We start from the raw sequence: 19119 nt of genomic DNA, 5'->3' as shown, positions 1-19119 counted from the left end.
CATACCGTTGTATATTCGTGACTCGTGTGCTCAGATTTGAATGTGAGACGGTGCCTATTATTGTTGGGTCCTCTTATTTTTTATTCAGATCCTCTTCTAAAAAGCCAATGAGTAAATTACTGTGAACGTAATTAATAATATATAGTTATCAATAACATAATTTGTTTTTAAATATTTATATTGTGTATGATAACAAATTTTAATAACAATTATTGTCACATATTTTAGAAAAACGTTTTATATTTTATTTCATAAGAACGGTTGCAAAATGCTTACCCCTGTATACCTAGTTCACGGGTTCAACGATTTAAGGCCTCAATATTATAAAATATCAGACTAACTCGGTGGGGGAGAGGGATTAATTGCAATGCATACATGCACCGTATCCGTAATAATATATATTATATAAAATACCCGTACCTTTTGCAGATATGTCAAGTACCTGTACGCGTACGAGTCGAAAATGAATCAGTTCAGCTCGGTAGACGAACTGAATATGGCCATAGCCGGAAACCGGCGCGAGGGCCGCCGGAACAAGTCTCTGATGTCCGAGTACATGCCCGCGCTCCCAGCGACCACGGTTGCCGGCCACCTGCATCACCACGGCCAACTGTCGTCGGCGGCGCACGGCCAACACCACCACAATCACCAGCAACAGCAGCACCATCACCAGCAACAGCAGCACCATCACCAGCAGCAGCAACAGCACTACGCCAACGTGCTAGCCGCCGACGATCGGTTCCGCCACTTGGCCGCCGCCATCATAGACAACAGCAGACACCGCGCCGCCACGGAACAGGGCAGACAGCAGCCGCCGCCGTCGTCGTCGTCGTCGTCGCCGCGGCCCGGCAGTCCGATGCAACGACTGTCCCAGCTGCAGCCGCCGCCGCCGTCCGCGGCCGCCGAAGCGTCGCCGTTGTTCAACGGCCACCAACTGCAATTGCCGCCGTACCAATCGGCCACGATGATGGCCGCCGCAGCGCATCAGGTAGCGGCCGCCGGCGACCACAGCAGCAAGCAGAGAGGTAATAACTAATAATAACCAATCGTGCGGTTCGCCATTAGTTAGGGAATTTAAAGCAGAAAATTATAAGACCCAGAAATCTATATTCGATATTATATACCCCTATTATAAGGTTACTGAAATAACTGAACCTAACTATATGAAAACCACGATTTAAAAAACCTTTTGATTGAGTCTGCTCGTAAATCATAATTATTATGACTTTATAAAAATGTTATTAAACAAAATAAATTAAACTATAAATAAAAAAATATAGGTCAGTAAAAATTCATATTTGAATATATTTAATTCGCGTATTCCTATATAAATAGGTAGTTTATTTAGCTAATTACTAATAGTATATATTGTATTTTTGATTTGTAATATTTTACTTATTATTTAGGTTTTGTTGGGATTTGAATTTTATGTTGTCTAAAATTCTTAATTTCATTAATTGTTTTTAGTTTTGAATGTTTAATAATCATTGATTGGTTACATTCATTTGGTAAATTTTTGTTGATTAGTCATGTTTTATTTTAAATATCTCATAACAAAAGGAAGGTATAATGGGTACAGGCGAGAGTTCGTTCATTAAATAAGATTATTGTTAATTTAAATGGACATACATTAAATATACAAATAAAAAATAACTCCACACTTTCTTTTTACTGTTATAGGTATTTATGAGTACTATTAATACAATTTAAAACATCACAGTACCTATATATACCTAATGTATTTTCGCCCATGTTATCAAGTTTTTTACTTTCATCCGTTTTTAATATTGAATAAATCAGCGTAAAAATCAAATACTGTTGACTATAATACAGATCTAAAAAATACTGCATTTTAACTCGTATAATTATATATAGCAGGACCTGAAAAATCAAGATTTCTTAATGCTGAAAATAATATTACTATATTTAGAAAATGTTAAACACTATCATGAAGATGTTACGCCTTTACGGGTTTTGTATTATTTAAACAATACTTTTAGAAATTACAATAAGTCAATCATGGATTATATAACGAGCATTTGTTTTTTCTTGGATTTGTATTTATTTATTTTGCTTTTTTCTATAAACTTTGTGACATTTTTATTTTCTGTTTATACAATGCGGAATAGTTTCGTGCCAAGAAAAGGATAAGCGGGAAATTGTTAAACACACTGACAACTAACTACAATCCCCTTGACAGGTGTGTCTGTCTGACGCGGCCCCAAAAATAAAAATGTTCAATTTCATTTCTAAATAATAATTTCACCTTTATGCTACTTTTAAATGTGTGTATATATAACGTTTTGTGTATCTATTCATTTTGTTTTAATGTATTTTTGAAACGTTACCAAGAATGAGCAAAAAAACTATCATGACATGTTCTAATTTCATTATACGATGCTCTCTCTCATGCTTGCTCTATCACCAACTTATATATATATATATATATATATGATTCTATTTCTCTATATTTCTCTCTCTCTCTCTCTTTTTCCTTAGAACTTTGCTCATTCATCAAGTGCCCTTCATTAGTGAAATAGAAGTGTAGCAAAATTCTAATGCCAGCCATAAAGGTAGAAAATAAATTAATATACTATTATTAAAAGCCAACTCACTATAAGACGTGTACAAAAATAAAGACTAGAATTTCAGGTCTTCATTTATATACGTGTCAAAAAAAAAAAAAAATCAGCCAAAAATGTAACAATGTCATATTATAATATTAAAAAAATAGTTTAAACCATCGTTGTATTATTTAGTATAAATATATATATTTAACTAACACTGAATTTGCTTTTAATCTATAATATTGTAGTAAATATAAAATACATGCTACGATGATTGGAATAAGTTTTTTAAAAACATTTATTGACGATATTAGACTCCATTTTTAAGAAAATAATTTTATTATTTGTTCCAATAAGGCCGTAAATGAAATAAATTTAAAAAAAATAATAAGAAATTTTAATGGAATTAAATGTGTTAAATTTTTGTTTGTTTTTTGCTTTACTGTAAAAATATAAAAACTAAATTTGGTGAATTCTGAACTTTAATGTTTAAAATATAAATATATAATATATAAATCTTAATTATATGAAAAAATCACTAGAAACACCTCTATACTTCATATGATAGTTATATGCGTTTCTTTTTTATTCGGCGCCATATTCAGTTTGTCACGAGACCTTAATTGCAGTAGAGTTACTGTATTAATAATTACTAATGACGATACGATATTATCCCGTATTCTCACATAATGATATGCTGCTTTAATATGTAGTCATCGCCCAGCAATGCTTGTCCGACTATATATAGTACAGTGCGCTATGGTAAACGCATGAATGACTTTCTTATTTCTCCTCCGTTACAATGACCACAAAAACCGTACGAATATTATAAATTTACTCAAGTGCAATGTTTGCGAAAGTAACTAGGTATGACTATAGTGTATAAGTCGTGTACGTTGAATTTTGCACAGCGTGATGTGACTGATATTTACTTAAAAGACACTGAGCATTTATGTCACATTATATATTATAGATATAGGTACTCGCTTGACGCTTTTCTTTCGTGTAAACTTTCGAATTATAATAATCGCAACATATTTTACAGTGCTTTACGGTATATATTTTTGTTTGTGTACTGCTTGTTATAATAATACTATAATAATGACTACTGGTTTTTAATTTAATAAACCAGTAGTTATTATTCTAGTATTCAAATCACACGTTGTTATATAAAAAACAACCATAACTAGTAAAAGTTGTAAAAAAATAGAATTTTTCAATAAAAAAACCTATAAAATGTATTAAACATTTTTTTTTTCAAAACCATTAAATTTCCAAGAAATTGACTATGTTATATGACATATATTGATCCAAGTATCACTCTATATTATAAATTATAATACACATATAAAATAGTATTGTCTGACCGCAGATATTTACGATAATCTATATAGATATAATATAATAGAATAATATTATTTCGATTTTAATATTTTAATGTTATATAAACCTGTTGCGATATGTGCTTATATATATTTGAAAATATTGTGCGCTGAAACAAACGACTTATATCTGCATATACACGTGTATTTGTGTGTGTATGTGTGTGTGTGTGTGTGTGCGCGCGCGCGCGCAGGAAGTAAGACTCGGTATGTGTCATATATAGGCATAGTACCTATACGGTATACAACGTTTTATATTCGTCCAGAGCCGTCAGGCTACGGTCTCCGGTCTCAGGTCGTGTACACTGTCGTGGTAATAACAATAATAACATATAATATACAGTCCGACGACCGTATCTGATGCGAACGGGCGCGGGGACATTCGTCAATGTTATCAATTTACTCACACATTGTATTGTAAATGCGGCTTTTATTTTAATTTTTTTTTTTTACTATGGTCTGGCTGCATTTTACCTCCTGTTTCTTCCTCTCTGACTAACATCTCGCACATACACACGCGCGTGCGTGCACATTGTGTGTATGTATGTGTGTGTGTGTACATATATCTATCTATATATATATATATATATATATATATTATATTAAATGTACGTACTCACGCATAATATCCAGCTAGGTACCTGCCTATATTAATATGTATATGCGTGTAACACTTTTGATACGCGCGCGACGTGATGTGTATACATCTCTCCCGTAGATGTTTTTGAATAAATCAATTTACACCGTGACATCGTGTGTTCGTTTGAATCCATAACACAATAATAATATAATACGTGCGCCTTTTGATATTTAAATATTCAACATGGATACATAATATTATACATTGTTGGTTTTTCTTTCTTTTACACCCGCCGGCCTGCAAGACCCGCCGCCACCGTTGCTGTCGCGGTCGTCGTTGTCATCGTATCACATATAGTATCACACATAATATATATATATATATATAACACGCGCGTGAGTTCGAGTTCGTTCTTATTATAATACCTACCTGTGTATATAAAAATGAACGTATTCGTATAATAATAATTATTATTATTTCGAGAAAAAAAACTCGTGTTCGTACATACAAGAAAAAAAAAACGTAACAAATTACCGACACTTGTTCACGACTCGCGCGCCGGTTTTACAATCATAATGATAATAATATAATAAATGCACACCGTACACTGCACGTATCATCTGCTCCAGACGTCGCCGGATGACTGACCGACTGGAAAATAAAGAAAAAGAAAAACGTTTAATCCGTCGAATTCGTCTTAAATGCCGTACCTACATAGGTATTGCCGCGATAATAATACACGCGACGTCGTAGCATAATGCACACGGCGAGACGACACATTATTTTCTTGACGTGAATATTAAATTATAATTTTCGGTGAATTTACACGCGCGACTCCGTTAGACGTTATTAATTATTATTATCGTCATTGTGCACCCGCTGCCAACACCACGTGATATTGTATAATGTAGGAAAGGGTTGTGGACACCATTTTTTTTTTCTACAAAAATGGTTTTTTATCACATCCGTGATATACATATAAAAATACACATACTGCACTACACAGTATTTATAAGTCTAGGTGTATGGTTTTTATATGTTGGGTGCACGGAGTCTTTGTGCAGACCGCGTGTTCATCACAATAATATGCGTGCCCCAAACAAATGGTAAGCGCTCATACCATACCGGCCGATGACTTAGATTAATTTACGTACGATTAATAATGATATTATCATATTTCACAAAATATTACCGTAGCACTGTGGTTAGATTAGGTTCGATTATTGTACTCTATTTGCAATATTATAGCAGTTCATTAAACAAATTCAAATGCCCAAGTCTAAACATATTTATTTTCCTTTTTATCAGTTATTTAATTTTGCAATAATTAATCTATTCAAGAGGCAGTTTTTATAAATGTATCTAAAGCATAATAATTGGAAAGGATTATTGTATAAAACGAAAAATACGTCAAATAATTTATTTTTAAATACCTAATATCTAATCACAAATCATATTTTTTTTTCAGAAATTCTCAGTATGTTGATGTGGATGGACTTAATGAGAGTTAATCAAACAGCAGCTATTCCAAGACTTTCAATACAAAGTGAGTTTAAATATTTGTATAGTGTTCATGCGTGTTTCTTACATTTAAACAAAACAGTTTTTATATCCGTTGTCACTCGTAGACGAGTACGAGTACTCGTTATGATCTCCTGTTATTATAAGTTTTTAATATTTATAGCTATTTATTATACACATTTTACTACAAGGGGTAAGATTGTATATATTTTTAAACGTTTGTATCTCTAATATTTAAACAAAGCTTTTGTTTGATGGGTGTAAATAAAATAATTTAACATAAACAGAATATACTTTCATCGTGTATTCTGGTATTTTTTTCTCTCGCGACTTTTCTATTGTTTTAACTTTAAACTCAAATTGCAGTATATTTACATAATATATTAGGTTTGACGGATAGTAATGCGGACGATTACACAGCTTCGATTTGCTGATTTTTATATTATATAAGAAAGCAAAAGAAGGAAGATATTATTACGAGTATAAAAACAATATAGCCGTGTACTGTTTGTACCATTTATAAATATAAATTTTATTTCGCATATAACGGAGCTAATATTTCATATGATGAATATCATATAATTATCATATTATAATCATATAATGTACATACAAAAACATAGTTTTCATAGATTCGCCAAAATGTCCATATTGTGTAAACGTAAGAATTTCGTTCGTTGTGTTTAAAAGTAATAATAACATATATTACGCAATCAAAAATCATACCTATAGTTTTTAATGTATTTTTATAGTATACAATATGAACAAATAACCGCACTGTACATGTGTAAAGATATAATAGGTAGACATGTGTACACACATATCAACACGTTTGGCGTTTTTTTCTGTCCACCCCATAGACTTGCAACAGTCGTGCAGCCCGTCGCCATACGCCACCGTACCAGCCGCGATGAATCTACAACGTCAGTCTCCGGTCGCGTTGCATTCAAATAACGGACCGGAACAGTGTGAGGCGTTGAATTTAGGTAAAAAAGATCAAGGGACGAACAACAATAACGCAGGTGAAAACGAGGACGAACCGGATCAAAAACGCATCAAGAAGGAACGGTCGCCACGGGTTATCGTGGCTAGTCGTCCCGCCAGTCCCGAGATGACGAGCCCTGAAAGATTTCCGGCGCCAACCATAAATAGTCCGATTCGGGAGTCATCTGCATCGCCTGAACGGTATGGTGACGACAAAGCGGCGGACAGCAACGGTACAATCGAAATGGACATCAGCGTGTCGGCCGGTAAGTGCGCCAATCGTCTATAATAAGTATATACAAGGACACTTTTTTTTTTTTTTTAATATATTTTCCCCAACGAAATTATGCCCCTAATATTAACCTAATATCTATAATCTATGCTTATTTGTGTTGTTTCGTTTAAAGTTATATTATATGTAATTGATTTCGTTTAATCTCACGAACTGGACTGCGTGCGCACCTACACGGGAAGCAAGCAAAGGGCCTAATAATATTGGCGGGAATTTTTAATATGTAAATACAATTACCTATACACAGAGTGTAACTCGTCAATTTGACAAATGCAATAATATGGATATTGGAGAATACCTATACGCCATATGGAATTAAAAATTGAATTTGTCTTGCCTTTTCACGAAATTTGGGTGTTTTATATTCACAGAAAAAAAATGTATACAATTTATTTACTTTTAATATTGAAGTAGGCTGATGAGACCTGTTACTGGCAGTCTAAGATATTTTTAATTTACGTCATTTTAGAGGGGATGGAGTGTGGTTCAAATTTTAAAACTAAGTCGGCACGATCACTGAAATAATGGTGTGATTTCTTCGTAATCATACAATTTCAAAAATCTTTATTTTTATTAAGATAGTGCTGAAATTACATATTTTTTGTCACTTTATGCAATTTAGATTAGACAGGGGAAGGAGTATCATACACTATTTGAAATAAGGTTTGTTTTTCAAAGAAAATATGTGTAATTTATTCAAACAACATTTTTAAAAAAAAATTGATTTTTTTAAGAATATTCTTGTTAATATAATAATAATAATATACGTATAGCTCCCTTTTGTTTTATTATTTTGTACATAATTTACTCAATATATATGTTGTTGGTTCGTATAAGTTAATAACGTATATTTCAGAAATAATTGATTAGTGATTAAATAATAAAAATATATTATTTAAAAATATTATGTATGATAAATGATTTAACACAACGATTTATGTCCTGATTTGTAATACGTGACAAAAAAGAAATTCAAAGATTACTGCAGAGTATGACTATTATTGTTTCAGTGCATATTAGAATGGGAAATAATTTTAATTTCTTAAGTTTTATTCTCGTGTTTAGACATGTAATCATTATCTTGTTGTAATAATAATTAATATTTAAATGTCAAATAATAATTCTATGTCGATGAACATTTCGGTTAATGTGTATGCATAAATCCTTATGATAATTAAACGATAAATATAACTTTGTGGGACATATTAATAATGTTTCCTATGCAATTCAACGACCTAAAAACTAATGTAATTTACATACGTTTATAAATATTATATGCACAACTATTTTCGATGAATTAAGTTAAGAATGATTAAAAAAAAAAAAAAAACTGCGAAAAAAAGAAAATAAGATTTTTATAGTTTTGCTTATGAAATATACAAGTAGTATTATATTGTATGGGTTATTTTAACAATTGTTTCTTTTTGATCGATCATAAATCATTTTCATCAAAAAAATATCCATATTCCTACATACATAACTAGAATTAAACATTTAAATGTTTAAATATCAATATTGTTATAGTTTTTCGCATAAATATAAATATATATAATAATAATTATTAATTATGTTGGTATGCGTTTAATATAATATAGTGTGGCATATAATTAATAACATATAACAATAGGTTGTCATAATATTCATATACCCAATATACATTACTATTATTGTATTATTATCGTATTATTTTATTTACATTGTATTAAGAATCTTGATGTTTGATGTTTAGGTACGCCTAGCGGTCTCAAAATAAACGTTTGTAAAAGAACAAAAAATGGAATTTACAAAGGTCAACTTGTCAAAGTTGAATCAGAATTAAATGGAGGTAAATTTGAATTTATTTGAATATTTTGTACATTATGATACGATAAAATTCACGTTTGAGTTCATAAAATGCTTTTATTTAGATAAATGCATATTAATTTATCGATCAAAGTACCTATATACATATATGTGATCTATGAATTTTTAAAAATCCAATACAAAATTTAAAAAATGAATAATTTTTTATGTTTTAAATAAAACTACAACGTTAATAACTATTTTAGGAACGAAGAACACTAGACCCTTTATTTTGCGCCTCAATGGTGAACTCTACACAGGATGCCTACAACAACAAAGCAGTCTTGATAATCATGACGACCAACATTCTAGTTAAAATAGTAGACGTTGATAAGTACAACGAATGATTTTTTTTCTGTAAATATAATATTAAATAATAGTTTAGAAGACAGTTAAGTAACATAAATACAATACATAATTTATATATATATATATAATATTATTTATTTATCATAATATTATATATTATAAGCTTATAACAATTAAATATTTATGTATTTAAATATAATAATAGTTTCAGTTATTTTTAATTTAAGATTATACATTGGACATATAGTACTTATACATATATGTATGTTTGTTTTAAAACTACTTTTTTTCTATGGAAAATAAGTGATTTGCTAATACAATTATACTATAGAATAGTTTTAAAAATGTATATTTATTATTATAGTTATTACGTATAATATATATATTACTAGGAGACTTAATTTTTTGTACGTTCTTTTTTAAAATATATTTGTATTATTATTATTATTATTATTATTGTAAATATAGTGTGTAAATTACGAGTACTTCAAATTAATTTTAAGGCTGTGCATTCTTTAGATCTCATCCTAATGGGAAAACCAACAACATAACACGTCTTGTAAAATACACGTACATTTTTGGATTTGAATATTAATCAGTATTAGCATCGATGTATTATAATGATTGAATAAATTACAGTTTTTTTTGTATTATGATTATATAGATATGTGGTTGTGTTTTATTATTTATTAAATCAAAATAGTAATTCCTTTTCTTTGTTTGCGGAAATAGAAACATGTGTATTTATCCAAGCTATTTATTTATTCCTGTCGTGTGACTTAATCACGAATATTACAAATATATATATATATTATTTAGCAATGTCCTAAGTCAATAATTAATACAAAATAATTCAATCATATATGTATTGTATTAATTATTGTGTGTGTGTGTGTGTGTTTATCGGTGAAACTAATGTTCGAGGGCTATTACGAATCAACGACGAAAAACGGTGCAAAAATTATAAGTAGGTAAGTCCATTACCTATAAGTGTTTAATTGTTATGAAGAATCTCGTTTGGTAATGACAATAAATCGTTTAGGTAATTTAATCAGATAGATGGGAAATTAAAACATTATTTACTTATTCTACTATGTATAATAATAGGTTCTGATCAAAGTATTTATAAAATAAGTAAAATGACACGAAAATACAATATATAATTATAAGAAATCAATAACTATATTATAATAGTTAATTAGGTATCTCACAAAGTAATATTTATGTATAGGTTCTTATTTAAATTACATATTAATGTGATTAAAAAGAAATTCTTTAATAGAAAGTTTATTGATTTAAATTCATATATTACGCATTTGTGTAATTGATAATTAAATTATATATTTTAAAAGTAACTTTAGCAGTTATTCTTAATTTATTTGTTACTAAATCATAATAATATTTTAAAAACGTGCGAAATCTAGATTTACATAATAAAATATTATACGTATGTACAGCAGTCATTGCCAGATAAATTGAGACGGCGGCTGCGGCGTGATAACGAAAAACCAGGGGTTCTCCGTACGTATATTATTACCGAAAATATATTAACAATAGTCGTAAAACATTTTAAAACTGATTTTACTTTATTAATTAAAAATCAAATATTCTGATAATGTTATTTTTTATTTTAAAATAAAAAATAAAAATTGTATTAATTTATAATTATAAAAGAAATAAAATAATAATAACACACACACGCCGCGACTAGTTTAGCCTACACTTACTGAAAAGTGCCGCCGCCTCGATTTATCTGACAACTACTGTACGTAAATGTTGGTGTTACATAGGTACGCATTAGGTACTTGAACATATTAATTTTGCACTGCAGTGAAATAATGCATCTGTGTTTCAAGATACGTGCCTGTGCTGTTTTTGGATGTCGGAAAAACAGTGGATTAAGTGTTGGAGCGCCTTACTGTCTGCTGTCGACGACGTGACGTGCTATTATTCACGTGTACTGAAACAGCTCTTATATGGTTACGAAACATCAGTTGAGTCGAGATACATACTTGAATATATATATATACTGAATTGATAGTCGAGTTATTTCTTGCAGAGCCGCGGAGGTATATATTTACCAATTATTGACATATCGAGACCAGCAGAGACGAATGTTAGTGCTAAAACAGTATTACTAACTCGTACAGGGTACCTGTATGGTATATATGCCTGTATATATATATATACACACCTGTATATTCCGTGTGTCCTGCATATGTACCTATCATCACTGCTAGTGATCAATTACCAATAAGCGATGAAGCAAAATTACTATTTCACATGCGTCTGGTATTCACTACTATATCCAAACACTTTCACTGCTATTTATTAATTATTTAAAACCATGTGGTTTTTGTGTTAACAACGTCAATTTAATTGTCGGTACGTCTATATTTATGACAAGAGAATATTATGGAAATCAATAAAACAATAATGTTTTTCGCATGCATGATGCGGTCTACCAGAGTATTCAAAAAACGCAAGTATACGAGTACTATGTTTTGATTGTAATATCCGTGTAGACTATTTTCTTCCCGACTATACATACAATGTACAAATAATGACGCTTGCCTATACATTTCATGTGACAAAAATGGACAGGGTTACGTTATATCTCATACACTGAAATTCTTGCTATGTATATATATATATATATATCACATAAAATTTGGAAAACCCTGAATACGGAATTTTATTTGTACAGATTTCTTGTATTTTATTTAGGAAGCATTGTGTGATATATCGCATAATTGAAACCAATCAAAATGTTTTCTAACGTATGTTTACTGGTTCATGATTTTTCCTATCTAAGTAGCTATTTAAATATCAACGTTAGTGATATTAATTAAAAACAATATTCTTAAGTTCTGTGCACAAAATAAAACAATAAGTGAACGTAATCGTTATTATAGTCTTATTGTTTTACACGATATTATAATAATTGGAGAAGACATGATAAGGCACATTGACAACATTTCACAAATTAAGTAATAATGTTAGGTTAGTTATGATTAAGTTTATGCTACATGCGTACATATTGTGATATTTATGGCACTGATTATTTTACATCACGCCACTTAAGGAGTGTTCTGTAACGGTACAAAATAATAACTTATTTTCAATATAATATACGTTTTTTGGCTAAATATAGATAAAAATAAAAATAAATAAATAGATGATATAAGTACAAGATGTTTTTACAGAACCGTTTTAGTTGTCAAAACAACCAAATAATAACAAACATGAAATTAATATTATTATAGCGTTATAATTTCGCAATATAATATACATATAGTATATGATAAATAGTACCTACAGGTTGCTGCTAGCAACCAATGAAGAATATAATTACGTTGCCATAGCAATAATAAACAGAACCGTAAATTCTGAATACAATTTATTATTTCATAAGGTTACCCCTGGCAACCGATGATGTATAAAATATAACTTCGTCAAGATATATATTATTTTACAGTCATAAACGTGTGTATATTATTCAGTGTTTTTTTTTTTTGTTTTTCACGGTGGAGAAAATATCGAGTAGCACGTTGCACGCGTTTAGTTTACTATTTTTCTTGTAAATAATTAAACAATTGATTTTGCTGTTAAAAATGTTGATATATTTTATTGAACTTCGAATGAGTAGTTTTTGAGTTGTTAAACTATCACTTATTAGTGAACTAAATATAATATAATAATATATGGTTATAATGATAATAGTTTTCGAAAAACAGTTCAGTATAATAGTTCAGGTACTATATAAACGTATAGCTATTGACGGCCAATAAGTGTATTAAGTTGACCACCGTAATATATTTAATGTCCACGCCAAATTGTTTTTTGAATACAATAATTTTCATGTCTTACAAAGTAAACGAAGTGAGACGACCAAAGAATCGTGCCGATAGAAGTACCTATATAACTGTACCTATAATATATTGTTGTCCATTTTTTTACAAATATCACTTTCGAGGTACTCATCATGTGTCGTATGTAAAAAATTGTTTTACAAATAATTAGTTATAATTTATAGGTTTTTATTATATGCATTATTGTATAGAATTTATTATACGGCAGCTAGACCACTAAATTGCATAAAGAAAATTTTATTTAAAGCAAAGCTTTCTAAAAATAATATAGTCTCTTAGTCAGTACATATAAACAATTGAAAATTATGAATTTGTTTAAATATTCAATAAATTACAAAATATATTATAATATTCAATGTATTTTTAAAATTTTAATATTTAAAATACACATATACATGTATAAAGTACTGCTACGTTATTATAAGTCATATATGTAAAAATATTCTGCTGACAAATTAGCACCATTAGAGTTGACTTACAAATCTTTCACACTTGTTAAACGAAAATGTCCTCGTATTTAGTTAGAAACTTTAAATCTATATATATATATATACACAAATACACACAACTACGTAATATTATTATATTCTGGTTTAATTTGTTGTTAGTACACCATTGACAAACATTTCATCAATAAGTTGTTACACGTTGTATTTATATGGATACAGATTTGAACGTTTTAATAACAATATATATACATACACTAAATATTAAATATAGTATATAATATAAAAAATGTAGGAATTTAAATAAATATACAGATATTTACCGGAATAGTGTAAATGAAATAGATACCTAAATATATATGCCCAATATATTGCATTACATTGTGGTACGCGTATACCTATATATATATTTGTATTGTATACCTATCCAAATAACCAGCAGTGAATTATGTGAATATAAACATATTTAAAAAAGAATGACTGTTATATAGTAACGATAAAAAAATACTTCATTCCCTGCAATGTACGTCATCTGATCTACTGCAGTTACCGGTGATCACTGGCGGTAGGTACTTACAATATGTTATATGCTCGTGGATTTGGGAATATATAAACGTGACGAATTGCAGTAAATCGTGTTGTGTGTATTTAAATTAATACACACATTTTAGGTCATAGCCAGGGCATTTCCGATAATTCCATGACGTGTTAACACTTAACATCAATTAATAATCAACATAGACGTCCCGATTAGTATACATAAACGTTGTGGAGGAAACTATAGAATACGTTATAATATTAATAATATTATACACGATGAGTGATGACGTAAATATGGTGTACATTTTGATATCGGTAATTATAATAACTCAGATAACTAATATTGTTGACCGATTCCCCTAAAAAATATCGATGTGCGAGTGAAAAAGATTTTTAATAAGATTATATATATACCTATGTTATACATAATATACAAGGTATAGGGTACATACTACCCACTATGGAAATACTTCGTAGCAAAAAATGTTTTGTGATCTTATTAGGTACGGGTGTAGTTTTGTCTTGAAAAAATAAAAATAAAATTATATTATTTGAATAAATAAATATATTAATTTACTGTATATTTTCCTGAATCTGTAAGTTATTAGCTCTAGGTTACATTAATTATTTTTATTATTAATAATATCTTAGTAAATGGCACAGGTATATAATTATTTTACAGTAAGCGACATGCTCGTTTCATTCACGCACTATTAAATATTTAGTGAAAATATAATACATGCATTTAAGTTGTTATCTATTTTTCCTAGCATTTGAGAAATAGATATTTTGTAGTATTTGACGAGAACCCTACATCCGATAAATAATTTAGTGTTATTTGATTAATTTTTATTTTAATATAACACTTAGTCTAGCGGAATAAAATTAATAAATTAATAAATAATTTAATATATGACTAATTTTAAAAATGTCAAACAGAACGCAAACAACTACACGAAGTTTTCCGGAATCTATAAAATTAATAAAAAATGTAAAAATGTTTGGAAATATTGTAACTTATCAACTATTGATATTAATTTGTATACAATGTCCGATGTTTATTTAAAAGTTATATTACATAGTAGCGGGTTTATAGGTATTTACTATTTAGCTTATTTTCAATTATTGCAAATATAGTAAATACAGTATGTAAGTATAGATATTGATGTTTTGTAGGGGGGGAGGGGAGGGGACTGTAACCAATATACTTACCTGCGAAATAATGTTGTATAGGATGTTGTTTTATAGCATGCGTGGTATAGTCGATAACCATAGTATACCTGTGTGGCAATATAATAATCGCGGTGCGTGAAATATTTTGTTAGAAACGATAATATAATTTATTACTTTTATTATTTCTATTGTCGAGGCATCGATTAAATCGTACATACAGGTACACATAAATATATACATGGCGTACCTACATGTGTATACTCATAAGTGCCTACTGCAGAACAATATTAGGTCCCTATCGCAATGTTTATACATTACCTAAATATATTTTGAATTTGAACAGGACGGTTATTATTATTATATATATATATACACGCAGAAGAAAGATATCATGATATATTAGCTGTAGATTAATACTATATATATATATATATATATTATTGTCTTTATTACGATTTCGTGTGTCTATACAATATGATGACGTGTGTCGAGTACTAAATTATAATATAAAATATAATAATATTACGCATATTATTAAGTATAATATACGCGTACTGTATAATTCAATATTACGATGTGTGTTATATAATATATATACGAAAGAAATGAAAAAATAATAATAATAATATATGTACAGCATAATAAAACAGGAAGAAAGAACGTGAAAAAACGGATCGGGCGCGCGCGCGCTCGCGGAGAAGGAAAACTTCGCGAGAGGTGGGCGTGGCCAGAGGCCAATGGGAGACGGCAGCCCCGCGGGTCTCCCTCCCCACCCCCTTCCATCATGCCGAGTACCTCGGGGCTCGGGCTCGCGCGGCCGACGGACACGCACATTCGCGAACTAACACGTCGCGTGCACACACACACGAACGCCGTTCGCGGATTTGCACCGCGAGTTTTACCTACCGATTGCGGCAGACAGTCGTCGCACACGACGTGGTCGAATACAATAGAATATTTACGATATCGTTGTCGTAGCTCATCGCTGTGCGATTTATTTTTGTTTTGAAAATTGTTTTCCGTTTTTGTTTTGTGTTTTTGATAATTTTGCACCGGTTACCCGCGCCTACCATTAGATGATAATGCACTGCCGCCGACGAGTGTCGTTGTTCTCGTGCTGGTCGTCGCGGTCGTCGACGCTGCCGTCTTGTTCCGATCGCGCCGCAATCGCCGTTTCCGGTCAATAATAATAGCGTACCTACATATACCTCACAATCGTATACAATAAGTACCTGTCTCACACGGAAAACCCTTTAATACGTAGACAGCGTTTAGTCGATACTCCTCTGTAGCCGTCAATATCGTCATCGCACAACACATTATTATATACAAATATACCGCCGCCCATAGTGGACCGGATGTGAATACTCATTCAAAATTGGCCGTGTTAAGCAGAACCCCGTCCGTGTAGCAGCCACCGGCGAGACCAACTCGTTGGACTCGCACAAGGATATGGTGAGCATTAGACACATATTCTTAAATATATCAATCAACTCTAAATATATATGATACTATTATACCTGCTAGTATTATTACATCATAATATAAATTTGTAAATGTCTTTATATTTGCACTATATATTATATTAACACTATGTAGGTATACGCCGAAATGCTATTCCTCGAAGGTACCTATATTATATACATTGAAACGTCATTGTTCTGTCTATATTCCACGGATAACTAGTTGCTAATGCTTGTGGGTATTCTTCTTTGGCATTATATACCTGTATACTACATCTTTTAAATTTATTGGATTAATAGTTCTTGTATAAAACCAGATATTATTTGAATCATAAGTTTATGGACATCATAATATGTTTTCTTTTTTAGCTGTTTTAATACTTCCATAATTTAACTAGGTTGACAATTACAACTTTTGAAATTGTTTTATTATATCCTTATTCTATATAATAAATAGAATAAGGATATAAATAAAAATCGTATACTGCATTATGCAAAACTGAAGCCGGAATTAGTGATATAGGTATTATGTTTTGATGATAAATGATAATACATGATATAAATACATATATAATACATGATATATAATATTACCCGGGCAATTTAGAACTTAAATTAAAGTGACTGATTTATGGCGGAAAAGTGGACTTTAAAAAAAATATATAATCAAATTGATATAATAAGTTATTAGTAAAGATGAATGATGCTGTTGAATTTATTGTAGATACGCACATTTAAAAACTATCGCAACTGTATTTCGTATCTAATTTCTTAGTGATAATAAGCGACAGTGGTTTGCTATTGTTATATTGATTCACTATATCAACTATAAATTAAGCTTTAATAAGTAAATGCATTGCTGGATATGATAATTATCATTTATATTTATTTTATATACGATCTTGAAACTTAAAAATTTTCAAAATATAAATTTTTTTAACTGATTTGTTGGGTTTTATTCGACATTTTTCATCGACCGTCGTTTTTGTAGTTTGTTTAAGATATGATACCATATAATAGCACTACGAAGTATAGACATTTGAATGATCTGTTTATGTCGTGTAGATTATCTATCTCATCACCAAATATAAGTTCTTTTTTATTATTATATTATATGTAAATTAAAAATTCGATCATCACTATTATAAACTTCATGTATACTTTTTTGCTAATAACGTATTGTTAATTTATCAAAATTGTACATTCATTCATTCTAGTTTATATTATATAGTCTTTTGTGGATAACAAATTCGTTTTACTAATTATTACAACATTCCAATGTGGTCTAGACTATATTATTGTGTCTTGAGTGTATACACTAATCTTGGTTTAATTTTCGACGATCATATATAAGTACCTATATATACCTATTAGTTATTATCTACCTAACTTAACATACTATAATTTCTTATATTTACTTTATATTTTTTATAATTGGATATGAATCTAATTTCTATATAATTCCTTAATTCGTTTAAATTATTGCAACAGATATCAATACTTATAAATTGCAAAATTATTTTAAGTTTGATTCTTATGTGTTCATCGTTATAAAAATATATATAACTATGTTTTTAAGTATTTGGCTAACCCGTCTATATTGATAAATAATTAATAATTACATTTTGAAATAATTGGATTATAGTGCGTAATCATTACTTATAAACTTTGTAGAGTTAAGTAATATACCCCGTTTATAAATAAATCCAATTAGTAGACATAGTATATAACATATAGCCTATATAATATCATATTATTATTAATATGTAGTATGTAATATATTTGTGGGTGCTTGTATATTATATCGAATTATAAAACATTTAGCACATAATAAAAATATATTTTTTTTGGATATTGGATGTAAATTTTAAACTTTAACCACTGTAGTATTAAAATTCTATCATGAATATTTTTTAAATAACTACATATATGTATAAAAGAATTTATCCTATTACAAGAAATTTTTGAATTTCTCTAACTTAGTATTGTTCATAACAAATTTGACAGATAGTTTTAAATTAAAATTAATAAATCTATTTGATAGCAGCTCTATAAACACCAAGATAATAGCTACACGGCTATATTGTAGGTATAGTATATGTTCAACGATTACAACCTAAAACAAATTATTAATAATTGTACTGTCTA

At 29.6% G+C, this 19119-nt stretch overlaps 2 protein-coding genes across 2 annotated transcripts in view; both read left to right on the top strand.

The window, feature by feature from the left end:
* The window catches only part of LOC113547765 (protein dead ringer homolog), a 68075-nt gene extending 58505 nt beyond the window's left edge, over positions 1–9570 (top strand). The window contains exons 6-10 of the mRNA XM_026948248.1: positions 430–1025; positions 5998–6075; positions 6911–7300; positions 9056–9151; positions 9375–9570. Of these exons, the coding sequence (XP_026804049.1) occupies positions 430–1025; positions 5998–6075; positions 6911–7300; positions 9056–9151; positions 9375–9484 (1270 nt within the window). The 3' untranslated portion in view covers positions 9485–9570. The remainder of the gene's footprint in view (positions 1–429; positions 1026–5997; positions 6076–6910; positions 7301–9055; positions 9152–9374) is intronic.
* Positions 9571–16355: 6785 nt separating this feature from the next.
* LOC113549613 (AT-rich interactive domain-containing protein 3A-like) overlaps positions 16356–19119 on the top strand; it is an 80689-nt gene continuing 77925 nt past the window's right edge. The window contains exon 1 of the mRNA XM_026951000.1: positions 16356–16963. Coding sequence (XP_026806801.1) covers positions 16961–16963 — 3 coding nt within the window. The 5' untranslated portion in view covers positions 16356–16960. The remainder of the gene's footprint in view (positions 16964–19119) is intronic.

The sequence above is a fragment of the Rhopalosiphum maidis genome, chromosome 4 (assembly GCF_003676215.2).
Source record: "Rhopalosiphum maidis isolate BTI-1 chromosome 4, ASM367621v3, whole genome shotgun sequence".
NCBI lineage: Eukaryota > Metazoa > Arthropoda > Insecta > Hemiptera > Aphididae > Rhopalosiphum > Rhopalosiphum maidis.
This window is presented reverse-complemented; position numbering and strand designations above follow the sequence as displayed.